The sequence below is a fragment of the Panthera pardus genome, unplaced genomic scaffold (genome assembly GCF_024362965.1).
Source record: "Panthera pardus isolate Hobbes unplaced genomic scaffold, ASM2436296v1 HiC_scaffold_17, whole genome shotgun sequence".
In the NCBI taxonomy this organism is placed as follows: Eukaryota; Metazoa; Chordata; class Mammalia; order Carnivora; family Felidae; genus Panthera; species Panthera pardus.
Window position 1 is genome coordinate 2,856,038 of NW_026526732.1, and position 20,440 is coordinate 2,876,477.

A 20,440-nucleotide genomic window follows, 5' to 3' on the forward strand; every position below is an offset into this window, starting at 1 on the left:
GGGACTGGGCGGGGTGACGGCAAGGTTTTGGATGGGAGGGGTCGGGATCGCTCCGCTGCTCCCCTGTGCTTCCCCTGCGTCTCCTCGCCTGGTGCTGCTGTGCTGTCGCACCCCTCCACGAGGCCTGGCGTGCACACCCCCTCCTTGTGAGTGTCACTGAGTGTGCCCTGCTACGGAGACTGCCCCTCTGTGCCGAAGCGCTCCCTCGGGTAAGAAGGAAACGCACTCGGACTCTTGGTTTCCACTCAGGTCATGGTCTCACTGTTTGCAAGATCAAGGCCCGCGTCGGGCTCTGTGCTGACAGCATGGAGCCTGCCTGGGATTGTCCTCTGCCCCTCCCCACCCATGCCCTCTCTGTCGAAGGAGGGGGGGAGGAAGAGGAAGAAAGAAAGAAAGAAAGGAAGAGAAGAAAGAAAGACAAAAAGAAACGGAGGGAGGGAGGGAGGAAGAAAGGAAGGAATAAAGAAAAGGAAGGAAGGAAAGAGGAAAGAAAGAGAGGGAAGAAAGAAAAAGGAAGGAAGAAAGAAAGAAAGAAAGAAAGAAAGAAAGAAAGAAAGAAAGAAAGGGAGGAAGGAGGAAGGAAGGGAGGGAGGAAGAGGAAGAAAGAAGAAAGAAAGAGAGGAAGAAAGAAAGGAAGGAAGGAAGAAAGGAAGAGAAGAAAGAAAGAAAAAGAAACAGGGAGGAAGGAAGGAAAGAAGGGAGGGAGGGAAGAAAGAAAGAAAGCGAGGAAGAAAGAAAGGAAGAGAAGAAAGAGAAAAAGAAACAAGGAGGGAGGAAGGAAGGAAGGAATAAAGAAAAGGAAGGAAGGAAAGAGGAAAGAGAAAGGGAAGAAAGAAAAAGGAAGAAAGGAAGGGAGGGAGGAAGGAAGGGAGGGAGGAAGAGGAAGAAAGAAGAAAGAAAGAGGAAGAAAGGAAGAGAAGAAAGAAAAATAAACAGGGAGGGAAGGAGGGAGGAAGGAAGGAAGGAAGGAATAAAGAAAAGGAAGGAAGGAAAGAAGAGAGGGAAGAAAGAAAAAGAAAGGAAGAAAGAAAAAAAGGGAGGAAGGAGGAAGGAAGGGAGGGAGGAAGAGGAATAAAGAAGAAAGAGAGGAAGAAAGAAAGGAAGAGAAGAAAGAGAAAAAGAAACAGGGAGGAAGGAAAGAATGGAGGGAGGGAAGAAAGAAAGAAAGGGAGGAAGGGAGGAAGGAAGACAGAAAGAGAAAGAAAGGAGGGAAGGAAGGGAGGGAGGGAAGGAAAGAAGGGAGGGAGGCAGGCAGGCAGGAAGAAGGAGGGAAACAGGTGTTCCGGGATGAACGGGGGCCTTGGGCCCGCACCGACCCCATCCCTCCGGGAATTCTGCGTCCTGACGAACATCAGGTCAAATGCACCCGTGCTTCAAGCGCTGTAGGTCACCGGGCTGGAAACCAGACCTCGGGCGACCTCGGGAGGCTGGGCACGTCTTTCCCCAACTCAGGTGTCCTGTGTCCCGCTCCTGAAATTTCAGAGCTTCACCCTGCCGGCTCAGCATTTCACCCAGCCCTTTCCTGTACCTTCCCCGCCCCGGTCCTTCCCGCCTCCCTCCCTCCCTCCCTCCCTCCCTCCCTCCTTGGCGGTTGTAGATCCATTCCTAAATAAAGCCATCCTGTTTTGTCTCAGTTCCAGCCGGTGCCCGGAGGCCCAGCTGGACCGAGTGCCTCTACTGAGTGGCTCCGCGTATTTTTAGCCCCTTAGATGGAGAGGAAACTTCGTAGAAGTCGTTTCCCGAGGACTCGACTGGGCGGATGCGGCTGGCCTGCCGTCGCATCTCACGTTTGCGCACGCGGGCCAGCGAGAGCAGACCCGCCGGCCGAGCCGCCTGACCTGTCTGTGGGGAGGGGGGCCTTCTGGCTCTTAGAGTTCACGGTGATCCTTACGTCCTGTTAGCGAGAGGCGTGAAGCCACCGCCCCCGGGTTTCTGCAGTGAGATGCGTGTCTCTGCTGGTTCAGGGTCCAGGAAGCTTTGCTGGTAGCAAGAGACCCCAGACCTGCCGGCGGCCAAGGGTCAGATGCTGCGGGAGCTCCCTGAGGGTCGTCCCCCGCTCCCCCCCTGCCGAGGGCCTCTGCTCTCCTCTGTACCTCCTGCAGGAGGCATCGAAGGCCGTGGGGCCTTCTCTCTCTCCTCTTCTCTCCACTCTGAGAACATTCCCGAGCTTCCCTTTCCTGCAGTACCCCAGACTAGGTGTGGTGTGCTCTCGTGCTGAAAGCAGCTCATGGCACTGGGTCTCTTTAAGTTTTTAAAAACATTTTTTAAGGTCTATTTACTTTTGAGAGACAGAGACAGAGCATGCATGGGGGAGGGGGCAGAGAGAGAGAGGGAGACGCCGAATCCGAAGCCGGCTCCAGGCTCCGAGCTGTCCGCGCAGGGCCCGACGCGGGGCTCGAACCCACGAGCTGTGAGATCATGACCTGAGCCCAAGTGGGACGCTTAACTGACTGAGCCAGCCAGGCGCGCCTTCAATATCTTTTTTGAGATACGTAAACGCATGAGTGAGTTGGGAGGGAGCAAACATTCAGAGGCCAAAACCTGTGTTAGAGCAAGAACCCCGACTAAGAGGAGGGTGGAGGCTGACCGTCTCCTTGACAGCAGTCGACGAGGCTGGTGACCTCGTAGCCTCACGGGGCAGGGGGCTGGTGACAGGTCCCAGGTGGCCGTCTCGCCCACCTCCGCGTGAAGCAAGACCTCAAGGAGGACGCCAGAGCCTGTGCCCCGTCAGACGGCTGTCACACACGTCCCGCTGCCTGGGATGAGTCTCCGGCCGGATTTCTGCGGAGGGGTCCTGTCTGGAGGTCCGCGCGCAGCCCCAAGACGGGGCGAGGTCCGAGGCTGCTGAGAAGCTCTGGAACAAGGCGCCCCAGCTGTCGGGAGGGGTAACCGGCCGTGCTCCGACGTGCAGACGCCGGGCCGCAGACTTAGCTGCTGTGGCTGCACCGACCGCCCAGCGGCAGGCCCGGGCTGGCTGGGCAGGGCTTGCTTGCGGGGGTCAGACGTTACCTGCTTTCCTTGACCTTTTCTACACTTACAAACCGCCTGTTTAACAATTCATTCTGCAGCCCTCGTGGGAAACGATAGCCTCCACGCGAATTGTGATTTCCGGAATGAACTCTGTCTGGAGGGGAAGCTAACACTTGGCGTGATTTTTATTTTCTATGTCGTCATCATTAGTATTTCATGACTTTCGATTTGCACGTGGTTTTCATAAATACTCTGCTTCGAAAAGGACCTGAGACGCGGATGCCTCGGAACAGAGGACATTCTGAGAAAGTGGCCTTGGTGCAGGGAGGAGGGGACAGCCGTGAGGTGTCCCCCCGCCCCAGTCCGTGGTCACCACCGTCCAAAGCTCGCCAGCCTCTCGCCACCGGGGTGCTAGAACCCCTGCACGGGACGCTCTGTGTGACCCGTCAGAACTGCACACACAGTTCAACAGGGCTTTAAAAAATCCATTGTCAAAAATGATCTTGTGATGTCTTTTAAACAATTTACGGCCCCGGTTTTTATCTCTTACATTAGAATGTTTTTGAAACCCTCTTGCTCGTGAAGCAAGCACTTGACCATAGTACCAGCTTCTCCCCCCAAGTTCCTCAACTTATTTAAAAAAAAATCCATTCAAAGGAGTTACACTAGAGACCAGATGTTTAGAGGATTTAGGAACAGAGTTTATTTTCTTAAGGGGATAACATTAAAATCCACAGAGTTTTAGATAAAATGACCCAGCTGGTAAGAAAGAAAAGGCATTCATCTCCAAATGAGACACGGGGAATGTTATAATTCTGGTGGCCCTTTAGGGCAGTGATCATGAAATGATCCAGAAAATAGGACCATCCCATCGGCAAACGGAAGCAGACATGCTGGGACATGTTCCCCTCCCTGCGTCCATCTGGGGGTGTTCTGTGCGCCTGTGGTCAGCATCGGATGCCAGGCCTCTCTTCTCGTCTCCTGTCTCCCCTCCCCTCCCCTCCTCTCCCCTCCCCTCCCGTCCCCTCTCTCTTCTTTCTTTAAGATCTTGGGAAAGAGAAAAACAAAGTATCCTCAGGTGAGTTCAAGCCAAAATGTCACCACCAATGCAAAACTCTAAAATCTAAAATGTGACACTCTTAGTTCCTTCTCGTACGGATAGTTGAGATTCTTTGCTCTTAAAGACCTCACTGATTTCACATGAGGAATTAACTGCCTCACCACGTTATCAGGGAAGAAAGTCCTCAGGTTCCTGATGCCATTCTTGGAGGTGAGATTAGGTGTGTGCTTTGGGCACATTTACTCAAAGTTCTTGGGCAGCAAGAATACACAGATCGTGAAATGTTCTGGAGATTCGTTTGTAAACCTTTGATGTGAAATGGCAAGAAGGTGAGCTGCCGAGGTGGGAAGGGGGTGTGGTGCAGGGAGGAGGAGGCAGCCCGGACGGTAGCCGGGACAGCCTTAGAAAGGCACCGAGCCAGCTTCACGGGCGGGCGCACCAGGAGCAGGGACGCGGTGGCAATGTCCAGGTTGTGGGCGCTGCGGGTTCCGCTGTGAGAGCAGCACCTGTCCGACCCAGTGGGTTGAGTGACATCATTTACTGCAGCTGCTGGGTCTCCACAAAAAGCGGCTAAAGAGGAGGAATGATCTGGAATCTTCCGGAAACACACATGTGCTGGTAAATGTCATCGGGGAAGAGACCAGCGGGTTAAGAGTCCACACCTCCTTGACCCTGTCCCCTTTGGGCGTCTGGGAGGACACTGGGTTCTGTAATCCACCCATGCCTGGGGACATGCTGACTTTGCTTTCTAGTCATCACCGTGACTGTTAATGTATCCCCCCCACCTCCGTAACCAAAACGAAGTTTTGGAAAGATGAGATTCGGTGAATTATTTATTACCTTTTTCGTGGTGTAAGTGTTGCATCAGCTCGGCTGCATGGCTGAAGTTATTTCGGGAGGGAAATTGGGGTTTGGGGTGACTCACCCCGGGCTGTGCGGTACGTAGCGGGTGCTCCGTGGAGCCATGACTGCAAAGTGCCTCCTGAACGGAAAAGGGGCCCCTTGTCCTTAGGCGACAAATAATCTTCAGTTTCTGTCTTCAGTGGACAAGTCGGCAGCAGGAAAGGATAGCATCTGTGTTTCTGTGGGGACTTAGAACTTCGCTCTGCTCTTGCTTTCTAAGTGGGGATCGGAGTCTGCAGCAGCGACGTGGGTGCGGTTTTCTTCGCCGAAACGAGGCTGCACGGTGAGCGCTGAGGTTTCTTCTTCCTGTCACAGACGAGAGGTTTCCCTATAGAAGCTGCTTTGTCTCCTGGGCCTGCAAGTCCTGGAGGCCCGAGGTTTTGTAAGGCGGGAACGGCTTCCGACGTGGCCTCCCCCCCAAACTGCGATCTGAGTACGACGCCCATCTGCTGGCCTTTGTCCCCAGCATTTGTTTATTCAAGATGGGATCCCAGGGGTGCGCCTGGGCGGTCAGTCCGTTAAGCGTCTGACTCCTGATTTCGGCTCAGGTCATGATCTCACAGTTCGTGACTTCGAGCCCACCACTGGACTCTGAGATGACAGTGTGGAGCCTGCTTGGGATTCTCTCTCTCTCCCTCTCTCTGCCCCTCCCCTGCTCATGCTCTCTCTCTCTCTCTCTCTCTGTCTCTGACTCAAAATAAGTAAATAAGCTTAAAAAAATTAAAAAAGAAGGGATCACAAATCAATGACATTCTTTTTTTTTAAATATATTTATTTATTTATTTGCAGAGAGAGACAGAGAGTGAGCAGGGGAGGGGCAGAGAGAGAGGGAGACACAGAATCCGAAGCAGGCTCCAGGCTCTGAACTGTCAGCACAGAGCCCGACGCGGGGCTCGAACTCACGAACCACGAGATCATGACCTGAGCCGAAATGGGACGCTTAACCCACTGAGCCTCCCAGGCGCCCCAAATCAATGACATTCTAATTCACGTCTCCTAATTGAGCTCATAGGAACATCATGTCCTGACCAAAAAGAATCCATTTGGCTATATTCATTGTTTGCGTTCAAAAATAGAATAACCATCGTTTTTACACACATGGCAAATAATCCTTGAAGATGTGGAAATTGGAGAGTTTCCCTTAACCGTCGGAAGAAAAAATGCCAACGATTCCTGCGGAGGCTGCCGACCGGGGGTCAGGGTTTGCCGTTCGTACGAGCATCCTCTACTTTAAAAGGTGTCGAATACCAGTTACGTGGAGATAAAATGATGCAATTTATAACTTTTGAGAAACGGAAGTGTTCGCACCATTTAGAGAGACCTCTGTCCTGTACTGTAAATCACTGTTATTATGACTTCATCTGAAAATCTTTGCTCTTAGACCAACGTATGGGGAGGAAAAGGTGTTCCGTCAGCCTGTGATTGGAAACCCACCTCTAACACTAAGGGCTGTGCACCTTCCTCGGGATCGAATCTCTCCTTCAAAAAACACGTTTTAAGGAATAAAAGAAAGAACAGTGTGGAGAGTCCTGACTACCCAGAGTTCAACGTGCGAATGCACTCCCTTCACTCTGTTTCGAGGAGCTTCTCAACCGGCGCGTCCCGATGTTTTCCAGCACCTCGTGCATTGCCAAGAGGTTAGAGCAGGTCAGAGGACAGAGTGGTCAGATGGACGGTGGATTGAAGGGGCGTCTCAGGGAGGCAGAGATAGACTCAGCCACACGTTGCTGGCCCTGGGCGGGTAGATAGTCTGTTACAAGTGACCGCAGGAAGTTCTCTGGTGAGAAGTTGTACTCATTTCTGTCAGGGTTTTAATTTCAGGAACAAGGGCTTTTATTTTTTTTCCTACTGGGAAATCCTGCTTGTCTACTGGCAGAAAAAGCTCGTCTGCCTGCTTCTTCTGACGTAGCATCTCTGGGAGAGCAAGAAGGAGGAGGACACACATCTGTGCTTCGCAAACTGCGTCCCCGTGTCCTGTTGATGGCCCTTCTCAGCACAGGGCCGTGGACCTGAACACAGGGTTCTCAGACGCTCACTCTGTCCCCAGTTGCCATTTTCGTGCCTGCCCCACCCAGCTCTCGCCCAAACTGTGAGAAGCAGAATGGATTTCCTTGAGGGCCCCTTTCCGTGTCCCTGAGGCCCCGGTAGGACCAAATGACAAAAATCGGTACAGGAAAGAAAAAGTGGCCCACCGGGCGGGGGTGGGGGGCAGGGGGCTTGGATGGTTAGGCGTCCAACTCGTGGTCTCAGCTCAGGTCCTGATCTTACGGTTCGTGAGTTCAATCCCTGCATCGGGCTTTGCACTGAGAGTGAGGAACCTGCTTGGGATTCTCTCTCTCTCCACCCCTCCCCCTCTCTCGCTACCCCCCCCCCCCCCCCGTCTCTCTCTCTCAAAATAAATAAACTTAAAAAAATAAGATAGGCACAAATAAGGGAGGTTATGTAAAGCCCCCCCCCATGGCGTCCCGACTTTCACAATAAACCCCCGTGTGACAGCTACCCTCCCTCACCAGGAAGTAGAGATAGCCCGTCACCAGGGATGGGAACCTTTTCTGCGTTTTACCCCAGCCCAACTCTTCTTCAGAATTCCTACCTAATGGAAGTTCCCGAAGCCAAGCTTTCTTTCTCCGGTCCGTTCCTGACAGATTTATAGCCCTTCTGTCCTTAAAGAATAAAAACGGCCTATTCTGGTCATCTCTCTGGGTCTCCATTTCACGATTGGGCCTCTGTGCGCGCATAATAATACTTTGATTTTTCTTTCCTCCTGTTGATCTGTCTCATGTAAATTTAACTCCCAGTCCAGCTGTAAGCCTTGAGGGCAGAGAAGACTTTTTCCCTCTGTTCACCCCGGTCCTCAAAACCCGTGACATTACCCAACTCGTCATAACGTCAGCGTACGATGAAAGCGTGATGCGTGCGGGGGACCCCGTTGGTTGGTGCTTTCATCGTGTGTCACTGCTCTCTTGTAGGAGGAAGGCACCGTGAAGGAGATCGACATCAGCCACCATGTGAAGGAAGGGTTTGAAAAGGCCGACCCTTCCCAGTTTGAACTGCTGAAAGTCTTAGGACAAGGATCCTACGGAAAGGTAAGTTGGAGCTTTGATTCCCCCGGAGTGAGTCTCACGCACTAGATTGTTGGGGAACAGGCACGATGGCAAAGTTGCCTCCTGGACACAGGAAACGTGCAGGCCCTGAGGCCTCGGGAGTGAAGCTCGCAGGCAGGGCCCCCCCGGTGCGCGGCCCCGTGTTAACAGCAACCCGCACACACGCGGGATTGTGAACTCACTCTGCACAGCTCCGATCCGGTAGCGTGGGGCTGTGCCAACCAGGACTGCCCGGACCCGCGAGAATACCCCACACGGTCCCCTCTCCTGAGACGTCCCTAGACGTCCACTCATCACGATTATGACGAGGGTTCTTCGACCCAGCCAGTGTCTCTCGGAAAGCACACGCTCAAGAAAGAAGAAAGCGGAGCCCTTCGGGGCTGGCCCTCAGGAGTCAGGAAGGCCGCGACTTGCCCCTGGGCTCCTCTCCTTACCCTCTGCCTCTGTTGTGCAGTTACTCTCTCTCTGAGCCTCGGTTTCCCTGTCTACCAAATGGGGGTGACAAGAACTATGTGATTATGGTACCGATTGAAGACGGCTAGAATCCCGTCAAGCGCTGGCTAAGCCGTATCTGTGCACAGGATTGTGTCCTTTCTTACCTTCCAAGTGCCGTGACCGCTGACCCCTCCCAGGGGGTGAGATGGGGGCGGGTCCACAAACGGCAGGACAGCCGTGAATCTTTTCAGTTACGATGACGTGTGCGTCCTTCCCGCACAGCGCGGACTCCTTTGTGTCCGTGGCGGAACTGTTAGAAATCTGTAGACTCTGACGACCTGATTTCTGGAATATCAGGGCCCGAGAGGAACAGGAAAGCCAAGCTTTCCTAGGGTGTCAGCAGAGCAGCAGCCTGCATCTTCAAAGTGGTCATTTTTGTGCGGACGTTCACCAGATCTCTCCATTCTTCATAGGACTTTGTGCCAAGTTGAAATCTGGTGCCTGTTGATTTAATGTCGGATTAATACTGTGTTGCTGATGTTTTGGCACGTCTCTTACAGACCCTGAAGGTGTGATTGCGAAATTTATCTTTTGACCTGCTTCTCAGGTGGAACGTGTTTTTCTTATTTCTTTTTCACTTTCGTACGGTGACATGGTAAGGAACGTGTCGGACGTGGGTACAGACATACTAGTTTTGAACCGTACAAAATTACCCGTATTCAGAACTTCGCGTCCTACAGAAATGTCTGGTTAACATGGTCCACAGGGTATTTTTGGAAGTAGGGGACGAAGATTTCGGTCTCTCGGCCTAAGAAGCGTTACCAAAGGCCCAAGGCAGAGTCACTTGACGTGGTGATGGAACGTGTGCCGTTAGTTGGAAATGTCAGAAAAAAGCCCAGTGGTGCAGTTCTGTCTCTGAGGATGATGGTTTCAGAAAAGGGGTGAGCCAACGCACGTACATTCCCCGCGTTTGTTTCCCGAGAACGGATTCGGCCCGTGGGGCACACGACCCGCCGAGTGACCTCGTGTGCAGCGTGGGGCCCGGCCTGGCGGGCGGGGCTCCTGCGTGTGACAGAGGCCCCCTTCCTTCACGGTGGACGCGCCCAGCACCACAGCTCAAGGTGCTTGGTCACGGCAGGGATGGGACCGTGTTCCTGAGCTCGACGGAGACGCGGGTCTGGGGTTCTGGGGGTCCGTTCAGAGACTCGACTGGACAAGACGTACCCTTGAAACTGCCCTCCCGAGAGAACTGGGGGTTAACAGTGAAAGGCGAACAGGCTTTGTCCAAAACGCACCAGATTTCAAATTTCGAATTAACAATTGGCTTTAACAAAAAACCATCCTTTGGAAAGCAACGAGGGAAGTAATGTGTTTGATAGACTCCCTCGAGTGACCGTCTTTGGACGCCACACCCTTCCTCCGCGCCTTCCACGCACCTGGTCGCTTTACGTTCACTTGTGGGACCGGAAGGTACAGCTCGGCAGGTCGTGATGAACGAGAGAAACGAAGGGACGAGGCGGTAGCCGTTTGCACGCGTGTTTTGCCCTCCGCCAGCGACTTCATTCCCAGCTCAGCCACGACTCGCGTGTTGGGCCAAGTCGGCGGGGCCTGGAAGCGAAGCCCGGGATTCCCCGGGGGACGAGGGAGCCGAACAGACGAGCCGGGACTCCGGGAAGCTCCCAGAGGTGCCGACGTCAGGCACTAGAGAGCCACAGACACAGATTATATTTGCCCACTCGGGGCTGCCTGTTCCGAAGTTGTCGTGAAAGCAAAAGTAACGGCAAGGGGGGAAAAGCCGTGTGTTCTGACACCCCGTGTTCCTCTCTTCTTCGTGCCTGAATGCGGTTTGTCCTTATGCAGAAGTCCTCTGCACTTGCTCTCTGGAGGAAACAAAAAGAGCAAAACGGAACGTTTTCATCCTGCAGAAAACGCACGTTGAACAGGTTTCCCTTGTCACCTCCGTTCCCAGGAGCAGAGAGCCAGAGTGAAGCTGGAGTGCAGCATCCCCAGGCCACAGTGACCTGTTACTGGGTCCCTCCGTTCTCCGCCCCCGCCCCGTGCAGGGACTGCAGGTGCCAGCGACGCAGCAAGGAATAAAACGCGGTCTCCTCCGCTCGGCCTCGGCACCGATGCCTACTTTCCGACTGCAGGCTCTTCCCGGGAACCAAGACGGACTGTGCCGTCCCGCCCACTGCGGGGGCCCCGCCGGACCCTCCCTCAGCCGCTGCTCCCCTCGTGTGCATCCCGGACAGAGGATGGGTCCCTGCTGGGGGCGGGTCCCCGTGCGGGACCACACAGAGGACAGCGTGTGCTCCCGTGTCCGAGTCAGTCCTGCCAAGTGTAGGAAGCAGTTTGCCGAAGCAACTTGCTGGGAATAATGGAGACCGTCTCTGGTCACTGGGGACGTGTCGAGACATCGTGATTTCGGGGGTATCCAGAGAGCTGGGAAACACTGGTGCTTGGACAGGAGAAACAGCCTTGTCCTCGGGCAAGGTGACTTCAGCATCAGGACAGGAAAGCAGCGAACGGCTGGAAGACACGGCCATGTGTCCAGCTGTTCCTGGAAAGTCTGGAGGAAGGAGAGGCCCTGGAGCTGCCCGAGAGTCAGAAAGCGACGCCTCCCCCTCCGCCCCATCCCCTCGCCTGTTCCTTGGGGTCCCTCGTGTGGATAAACACCAGAGGTCCGTGTGGAAACACGCTTTTCTTTACAATACTCGGGGAAAGGATTACAATTCCCACGTTCGGAGAAGCGATCAAACCAAGCGAAAGCAGGCTCCGGTTTTCCTTTTACTAAACTGGGAGCACGTAAGATCTTCCTTCTGAAGACGTTGTCACCCTGCCGTCCCCCTGAGAGGGCCCGGCCGCCACCCGGGTGGAGGACTTTGCAGACCCTTTGCGATGTTGCAGCTCTTGAGAGAGAGCTGGAAAGTTTGCCGAGAGAATCGGGGAGGGCTTTTGCTGATGACGGCAGCACCTGCAGATCTGGGGCGATTTAGGGTGGCCCGGCACCTGTGTGTCCCCCCCCCCCCCGCCCCCCGTAACGTCTTTGCGTGTCACGTGCTGAGCTGCTGAAGAAGGCAGTTCCAAGAATGCAATGAGGGAACACGTTACAGCCAGCTGGATTAGAGATGGAAGTCGGCAGCCGCACTTGCTGAAACGGCCCGAGTACTCGAGGACCTATTTCACTGCGTCCTAAATGCCGTGTGTCCGGCTGGCGGTCGGGAGAGGCAGCCTGGGCTCGTGAGCCCGTCTGTTCTCTCGAGGTCACGTTTATCTCCTGTTAGGTGCCCCGCTTGCCCCCAGGGTCCCTCCTGATGCTGTTCTCGCGGTGACCCCAGGGCCTGGCGCAGAGTGGGGGCTCGACAAGCGTTGAGAGAGTGGAATCTCTTCCAGTTATTTTCAAAAATAAAAATGCAACTCTTTTTTTAAAAATCTTATTTATTTTTGAGAGAGAGAGAGTGGGGGAGGGGCAGAGAGAGAGAGGGAGACACAGAATCGGAAGCGGGCTCCGGGCCCCGAGCTGTCAGCGCAGAGCCCGATGCGGGGCTGGAACTCACGAACCGTGAGATCATGACCTGAGCTGAAGTCGGACGCTCCACCGACTGAGCCGCCCGGGAGCCCCTAAAACTACGACTCTTTTCATAGCAGAGAAGACATCACTATTATTTCATTTTTTTAAAGCCTGAGATATGGTAGAGAAGGAGGTTTATGAGCACCTGTTTATGCAGAACCTGACATCACGGAGCTCACCTTAATTGTGACAGCCGACGTGCACTTGGTCTGCAGCGAAGCCTTCAGTGGCGTGGGGTCCGCTGCCCGTGAGTCCACACGTGTGCTCTCCCGTACGTTCACACGCGCCTTGCACACACCCGCCTGATATCGCAGGGAGGAGGCAGAGGAAGGAATGAAAACGGAGGCGGAAAAGATCGTTTCCGGATGTTGCACAGCCGTGAAAGAGGGGTTTCACTGCTGTTACTGGTTGTCTGACTGTGGGAACGCACGGAGGTTCGAGGAGCCACGGCCGAGCCTCTGCTCAGTGATTCCGTGACCCTGGCGGGCTCGCCGCGTGGCCCCGTGGTCCCCGGCGCCGTGGCAGGGGGCTGCAGCCCGAGCGTTTGGCTCCTGCTCTGCGGTGCTCTGGCCCCAGAGGGTCATGCTCCCCCTTTGCTCGAGTCTCAGCTGTTTAGCTAGCAGCCTCTCCCTGCCACCCACGCCTGCCCTCCGTCCCCGCGCCTTCTGGGGTGCGGCGTTCTCCTGTGTGTTCCGGGCACTGACGCTCAAGCCCCTCCGGAGGGCCCCCAGCCTCTCCCACCTGATCACTGGGTTGTGCCCGTCCCCTGAATCCTGGGGGCTCCCCTCCACCCACATGCCCACACCAGCCGGGGGACCGGGTTTGGAGACATGGGGGGACCTCCTGCGTGAGCAGAGACTGCAGTCAGAGGGCTCAGGATGTCAGACAGTGAAGTTTCCCTCCACACACCCCACCCTTCTGACCACTGCTGTTGATTTTCTACCTGCCTGCCGGGAGGCTCGTCCCCAGCAGAGCCCTCGTCTGCAGGGACTGTAGGAGGTGGTTTGCGTAGCCATACCTGCTGAGGGAGACTCAGATGCTCTCCCCCGGGGTCTGGGCCACAGGTTGGTTCACCCAGCCAACCAGCACCACGATGTGGGACACGTGTACGTGTAGACACGTCCCGTGTCCGCCAAAGGTGACAGAATAGTCCAAATCCGAAAGGAAAAGGGCACCCGCTTCTAACTGTCCTTACTCTGGGGGCAGCGTCTGGTGGGGCCAGCCCGTTGCCCTCATTCTTGTCTGGGAGGAGGAGGGGGTCTGTTTGCATTGACCCTGATCCATCCCGGTCTGGGGAGGGTGCTGTGACCTGGGTGTGGCAGCGGTCAGGAGGGAACGGGGCAGGAGGCAGCCGAATCGCCTCGAGGGCACTCTGTGAACTAGGGATGGAAACGATGACCCCATCAACCCACACCCGCGTGCGGGGACTTTATCTTCCAGGCCCAAGAATGTAGACGCCGAGCGGTGTCCTGTGAGGAAAAGGACCCTCTGTTCCCAAGCTCCTGCCCTCAGTCACTTCCCTTCTCGTCACTGTCCCCCCTGAGGGCAAGGCTGTGTGTGCAAACCCCTCGTGCTGGCTTCTGTCCCTGGCAGGTGACGCTGCAGCCACCCTCCCCCCCCCCCCCAAACACCATGCCTCGTGGGCTGGGCTCCTGGAGCTCGCCTCCCCCGCCCCTCCGGCAGGTCCTTCCGGTTTCAGGAGGCTCCGTGGGGGAGGCATTTGGGGAGGGGGTGAGTCACCATCACCCTTGCGATGGCCTGTCCACTGGATGGCAGGTGTCCTCGGCATGGCCGTCTCGATCATGCCAGCGGAGTTCTGTGTCTATCGGGAAATACCGTTGATGCCCCAGGGAGGTGTGTGTGTGTATTTTGCTAATTGTGTTCAGCGATCACGACCATGACCCTGAGCTCACCGAGCCCCCCCAACGATTGTCCTTCCTTTTTTTGGTTTTCCTTCATGTTGCACCTCAAAATGTGTTTCAGAATCATTAAGGATGCACACAGTGTACTAAGAGCCGTTTAGAGGCTAACTCTCTGTATAAATTTAAGCTGCTCAAAGCTAAAATTTGGGTGAAGAAAGCTCAAAATGAGAGAACCCAGTTTATCTTCGGAATCAGACTGAACCGTGTGCTTGGCCAGTCAGGGTGGCCTTCTCAGTGGGGATTTACAAAAGGATATTTAGAATAAAACAAATGATCTTCCTTAAAATTTCTGAATATTGTTTTTCTGTTTTTTTTAAAGTTTACTTATTTATTTGGGGCGGGGGGGAGAATGAGTGGGGGAGGGGCAGAGAGAGAGGGAGACACAGAATCCGAAGCAGCTCCAGGCTCCGAGCTGTCAGCCCAGAGCCCGACGTGGGGCTCGAACCCACGAACCATGAGATCGTGACCTGAACTGAACGGAGTTGGATGCTCAACCGACTGAGCCACCCAGGCACCCCACGAATACTGTTTGGTTTTGTAAACAACTCATATTTTTTTTCCTGATACAAGATGTTTAAGAGAAAGTTAGCGACACCAAAAACCAATGATTCTCCAAACGTGTAACGCTGTGCATTGCAGAGGCAGTCAGTTAGATGAAATTCGTCCCGCTTTGATGTTGGAGAACATTTTAAGTGTAAAATTTTCCGATGGCATATTTATTTTGCTGGATTCCCCCACCCCACCCCAAACTCCCTTGTAGACCCCCTTGTCAACGCAAATAAGGAAAACGAGTTTCAAGTCTTACCAAGTTCGGGTGCTGTGTGTTCTCTTTATCAGGTGTTCCTGGTGAGGAAGACCAAGGGGTCTGACACGGGACAGCTGTACGCGATGAAAGTCCTCAAGAAAGCTACTTTGAAAGGTGAGGACTTCTCGAAGGGGCCGCTGTGTTTGGGACGTGCAGCCGCGGTTTCTACGCTGCCTGCCATTTGCGTGAATACGCGTCCTGTTTGCTGGCGCGTGGTGTCTGAAGCTGTCTCTAAAGGAGTGTGTCAGACACGTTACTCTCCAACCGACGATAAACAGTAGAAACACTCCCCTGGATATTTAACATCTCCCTGCAAAACTTCCACGATTTTCAGGGAGAAGAGCCACATTGCGTAAATACCGTTCTCCCACATATGTTCTGCCGCGGCGTGCCATTTGGGAAAAAGAACATCGAGGAGGAAGGCAGAAGCAGGTTGCGTGGCTGCCTGTGGACCGTGACTCAGCTTGAGTCTCCAGTCCCACCGGCTTGCTCACTTTCCAGCGACACGTGACTCGTGGCCCTGTTGTGTCCCTGTGGCTGGCGGTTAGAGTCCAACACCTGACTGTGGAGCTCTGTGCCCCTGCCCTCAGGGAAGTGTAAGCACTAAACCCAAGGTCAGAACAACACTGCATCCGAGACCCCCATCGCTGGCTCCCAGTCGCCTAGCCCACAACACATACGAACGAGCACCTGCTCCCGCTCCGATCCCTTCCAGTGGCCCTGTTGGTGAGGGAGGGGCCCGTCCCCTGAACAGTGGAAGACGGCCGGCCACCCACACCAGGCCTTGGGCAGGTGCGGCACAGAGTTATTGGTCATATACAGTCCTCACACCCTGGAGAGGAGGGTGTGAATGCCAGGCTGGGCCGCACGGGCCGGTACTCGGGAGCAGGGCCACCAAGGACAGGCTGGTCTGCACAGGCCGGTACTCGGGAGCAGGGCCACCAAGGACAGCTGGGCCACACGGTCTGGTACTCAGGAGCAGGGCCACCAAGGACAGGCTTGAGGAGGCAAGATGGGCCCTGTCTCCACGGAGAATGGGCGGGGCCTGTTTGAATAATTCTGTGGGCTGGCCCGTGTATTGGGTGAGGACCAGATGGGGGGTAGCTGGTCCAGCTTACTGGGAAACCATCAAGGTGGGGGGCTCTCTCAGGGGTGGGGTGATACCTGTCAAGGGCAGGGAGCTCCCAGGCCTTTGGGCTCCGTGAGACTCGAGAATGTCAAAGCAGGTTTTGAATCTTCAGGTCTTGGGACAACGTCCTCAGGGGTACATTCAGGGGGCAACACAAGGAATGTGTCGTTCTCTGCAGACATGCTGCTTCCTGTTGCCTGGTGAACAAGGTAAGACAACCAACCTTGTAGGACAGGAAATGCGTAAACCAAATAAATACGGACGTGCACGTCTCAGGTGTTCAAAAGAGAACAGGTGTTTTTCCAAAAGAGGTCGTTCAAGGTCGGAGAGGCTAAGTGGGACTCACGTCCAAAAGGATGGGTGGGGTTACTGGGCAGCAGGTGACCAGACCCAGGCAACCTGGTCATCCCAGGACAGGGACACCCACTTTGGTCAGGCTGGAGCCTGCCTCGGGATCACCTGTGCGTGTTTGGGAGGGGACGTTGTTAGAAACAGACTCCCAGGCCGCACCCCCCTACTGAATCTCAGTCTCTCAGGGCCTGGAATTTGACTTCCTAAACAAGTTGTCTCAGAAACTCTTGTTTGCGTTCTCTGATCGCGGCATTCTGCCTTATTATAGACGCTGGCGAGTTTCATTCAACATTTCTAGTAACCCCATAATTTAAGCCGTGCTCTTTATAGTGAACGTTTTTTCTGGTAGCTGTAATAATATTTCTAAAACTGCCGATGGAACCTGGCCAAATATCCCAAGATGCTCATAATAATGTAATTTTAAAGGATGGTTCTTCAAAAGATACATAGGAAGCAAAGACGAACTGCGGGAAAATGTACAGGAAACAGAGCAGGCTTTGGCTCCTTGTCCCCAACTTTTAATAAAGAGATTAATAAAGGAATCTCTTCACTCAACAGTTCCATAGAAGTAGCAAAGTAAATTAGACATTTGTTGGTTCAGGATCACCTGAAAAATGGATGTCTGCGGAATAAAGAGTCCCTCTGGCACCTGCTCAGAAGGTTGGACGCAGTCACCTGTGACCCGACCGCCCCACTCCTGTGCTGTAACCAAGAGAAACAGAAGATGTGTGTGTATACAAACACCTGCATGCGATTAGCCGATTCACAAGAGCCAATAACATTTGGGGGAAAGCCCAAAACGTCCATCAACTAATGCACACACAAGTGTGATATATCCACATAGTGGGATTTACTCAGCAGTAGAGATGAAGGAAGCCCGCCCTCGCCCCAGTGTGGACGACGCTTGAAAACATTACGCCAAGTGAGAGAAGCCATTCGCGAAGCTCCCTGTATTGTGCGATTCTGCGTGTCCGAAAGTCCCCAGCAGGCAAATCCGCAGAGACAGAAAGTCAACCAGGAGCTGCCGGGGGCCGAGGGGAGAAAGGGAGTGATTGTCAAGGGTGTGGGTTTGTTTCGGGCTGGTGGAGAAGTTTTCAGATTGACCGGCGACGGTTGCGTAACTCTGAATATTCCAGAAATGGTTGACTTGCACACTTCAAATAAGTGAGTTGAATGGTATACGAATTATAGCTCAGTAAAGCTGTCATCTGAAAAATGAATTGCTGAACAACAGGGCCATTTGCTAAAACCCTCAAAGCACTGAGACTGACTCTCCAGCACCACGTGGGCCGAATCCGCAGCCTGACGGGGGAGCCACGTCGTTCCCACGATCACACCCCGCCTTCTCTCCGTCGGCAGATTCCGTGTCAACCTCCCCGGCAGTGACCTTACGGTCCCTTTTCCCTTAAGTCATAACTGTTCCTTCTTCCCCTCAAATACAACCTCACCATCTCCTGCCCTAAAAGGAGAAGGAGAAATAGTAGGTGTGACACTGGAACCCCGATCAGGGAATCCGCGCTGTGCACCTGCTCGGGAAAAGCAAAGTCAAGTCAATGAACTGGAATCTGTTCTCTGTTTACCCCGCCGCTGAGCCTGCATTCTGCCAGCATTAACCCTGACCTCCGTGCTCAGGCCAAGCACCCTGGCTCGGTGATCCCACCCTCCGTGGATGCACGTCTCCACACTTGTTTTGTTGATAATCCAACCCAGTGTCCTTGAGAAAGTGCCCCGGACACGGTGTTACAAGGACTAGACGGGATACAAAGCGTGTCTGTGGAACGATCACAGTATTGGGACGTGCGTGGATATCTCCATCAGCACAGGCACGTGCACGTACAAGCAAGTAGGAAATCTATGTCACGCTAGCGAGAGATACGCCAAAACGAACACGGTTACGGGATTCCTGGTAGCCTTTATTTTCTTCCCTGTAGTCTATATTTCAAGTTTTCAACGAAAATGAAACACGTGTGACTTTTATCATGTAACGTTATTTGCAAAATATTCGGACCACGTGGTTGACTACACAAAATCATGTTTACATGGTGAGAACGAGCCGCATCGGCAGAAAAGGCTAGAAAAATTTCCCATGTCCTTTGCTCCTTTAAAACCTGCCTCTCGAACCAGACGTTGTTTGACATCCTTTACTGTTTCGGCTTTCCATAACGGTCCATCACTACAGGACAGACTTTTTCTTTCCAGAAATGCAATGGGGATTTATTTTCTGAAGAGAAAATAAAAAGATTAAAAAGCAGTGTTTCACGTGAGGGGCACCCCATCATCCCAGGAAGACTAGTTACGTGCGGGCAGGAGGCCAGGTGTCTCCGCGCCCCTAACCAGGCTTCGCCTCGGGAAGGACCCCTGCCCTCTCCGAACCTCCCTGCCTCCTGGCTCACGGAAGGAAGGGCTTGGCTCAGAGGATTGTTTAGATTTGCCGGAGCTCCGACCCCCCTGCATCCCGTTAGCCCGAGTTCTTCACACACTGTCCACCTTGGTGTCAGCACCAGTTTGCAGGCTGATTAGTAATTCTGCGGAATGTGCCAGAGGGGCCAGGAATGCACCGTGACAGTGACGCTCCCGCTCGCCTACGACACCCGAAGAAGGTGCAGACAATGCAAGGAGTTTGAACGGTGAAACCATTTGGAGAAGGGAAACGTGAAGAGGGGGCGGAGGATGTGCAGAAGTCTTTGCAAAGCTGCAGATTGCTTCTCCGAGCCATGGATGACTGTCACGTGTGCACAGGAGAGAACCGGTGTGGGCAGAATTCCAAACCACCTGACGTAAGGATAATAGTCTCTGACAGCTCTAGTTAATCTTTAAATAACTGAGGAGTTGTGGGGCGCCTGCACCCCTTTCTTTAACGAGGTGACACATTGCTTGTAGGGAAATGTCAACTGCTCCGTAGCTGAGGCTGTGGGGGCTGGCAGCACCCCCACCCCGGCCCCGTCTGGTCTTCCCGGCACATTCCCCCCACCTCACGGGCGTGGGGTGCAGGGTGCAGGGCACGGGGTGCAGGATGCGGGACGGAGGGTGCGGGGTGCAGGGCGCAGGGTGGGGCCGTTTGCCTCCTGGTTGCTTCAGGACCCTTTGCAAATGTCGGGCTTCTTTCGTAACTCTGTGCTCATTACTCAATTATTCATTGAGTTCTTACGGTAACAGTGTTATAGACGGTCTTCCACACATCATAAACCCAAAGGCTGACGCCTTGGGAGTGGGGCTCAGACGGCTGTAGGCACAGTCCCAAGCCTGACGCCAGGAATGAAGGCGGCCTGGTCTCCATGCCCTAGCTAAGTGAGTCTGCCCGCGGGGACGGTCCCCCACCTTAGTGACAAGGCTTCCCCAGCGTGGCTACAGGCTGCACTTGCCTGCGGGACTTTCACAAGAGGCTGCTGCCTGGGGCCACCCCTGGGGCTCTGAGTTGCTGGGTCTGGGTGGGTGCGAACACGAGAATTCGTCACCCCCAGGTGAGAGGCCCCGGATACAGTGTGGTGGGGAGCACAAACCTGGGCCCTGGGGCTCGTCCTGCTCCACCGCCGTCGGCCGTGTCGCCTGGGGGAGCCTCTCCCGGCCTCCCGTTCTCTTACTTAAAGTGGGGCGATGTCGGTAAGAGCACCTGCCTCGTAGCGCTGTGGACGTGAGCGTTAAACCCACAGGCTCCGCACCAGCTGCCTTGGGCTCGGGCCCTTGCCTCCTCGAGCACTGGAGACAGGTTAGGACTGTCCCGTCTAGGGTTGGGTGGGTCTCACTGGGCAGGGGGGCAGTGAGGAGGAAGGCTGGACGCTAGTTGCCCTCTGCTTGGAAAGGATTCCGCCTTCCTGCAGCCGCCACCACGTTCACTGCCAGGAAGGACCGGTCCCCCGCGGAGAGGCCCAGACGCAGTGCAGCCGGGCCCCCCGTGTGGCGCTGTCCTTTCACCGGGCCGTCCTCCACGACGTGCAGGCGCTGCTCAGGTGAAAGGTGTGTTTGCCACGACAGGTTCCCGATAGGACTTCCCCTGTGTTTTCATGCCTAATTAATTTTTCAACCGTCTTCCCTGGAAGTCCGCTTTCTAAGCCCAAGGGTGGTACACGTTCCCTTCTCTGAAGGAAATGAGTCCTTACTCTGTCCTAGCGATGCTAAGGGGAAAAAAATATATCATCCCGGCAAAATCTCTTTGTTCGGCCAGTTGCGTAAGTCACTTCACACGTGTCCGT

At 54.4% G+C, this 20,440-nt stretch overlaps 1 protein-coding gene across 7 annotated transcripts in view; it reads left to right on the forward strand.

The window, feature by feature from the left end:
* Positions 1-20,440, forward strand: part of RPS6KA2 (ribosomal protein S6 kinase A2) — a 347,458-nt gene that overhangs the window by 245,612 nt on the left and 81,406 nt on the right. For all 7 annotated transcript variants that reach the window (XM_019412761.2, XM_053904291.1, XM_019412764.2 and 4 more), the window contains 2 exons: positions 7,903-8,019; positions 14,803-14,884. In XM_019412761.2, the coding sequence (XP_019268306.1) occupies positions 7,903-8,019; positions 14,803-14,884 (199 nt within the window). The remainder of the gene's footprint in view (positions 1-7,902; positions 8,020-14,802; positions 14,885-20,440) is intronic.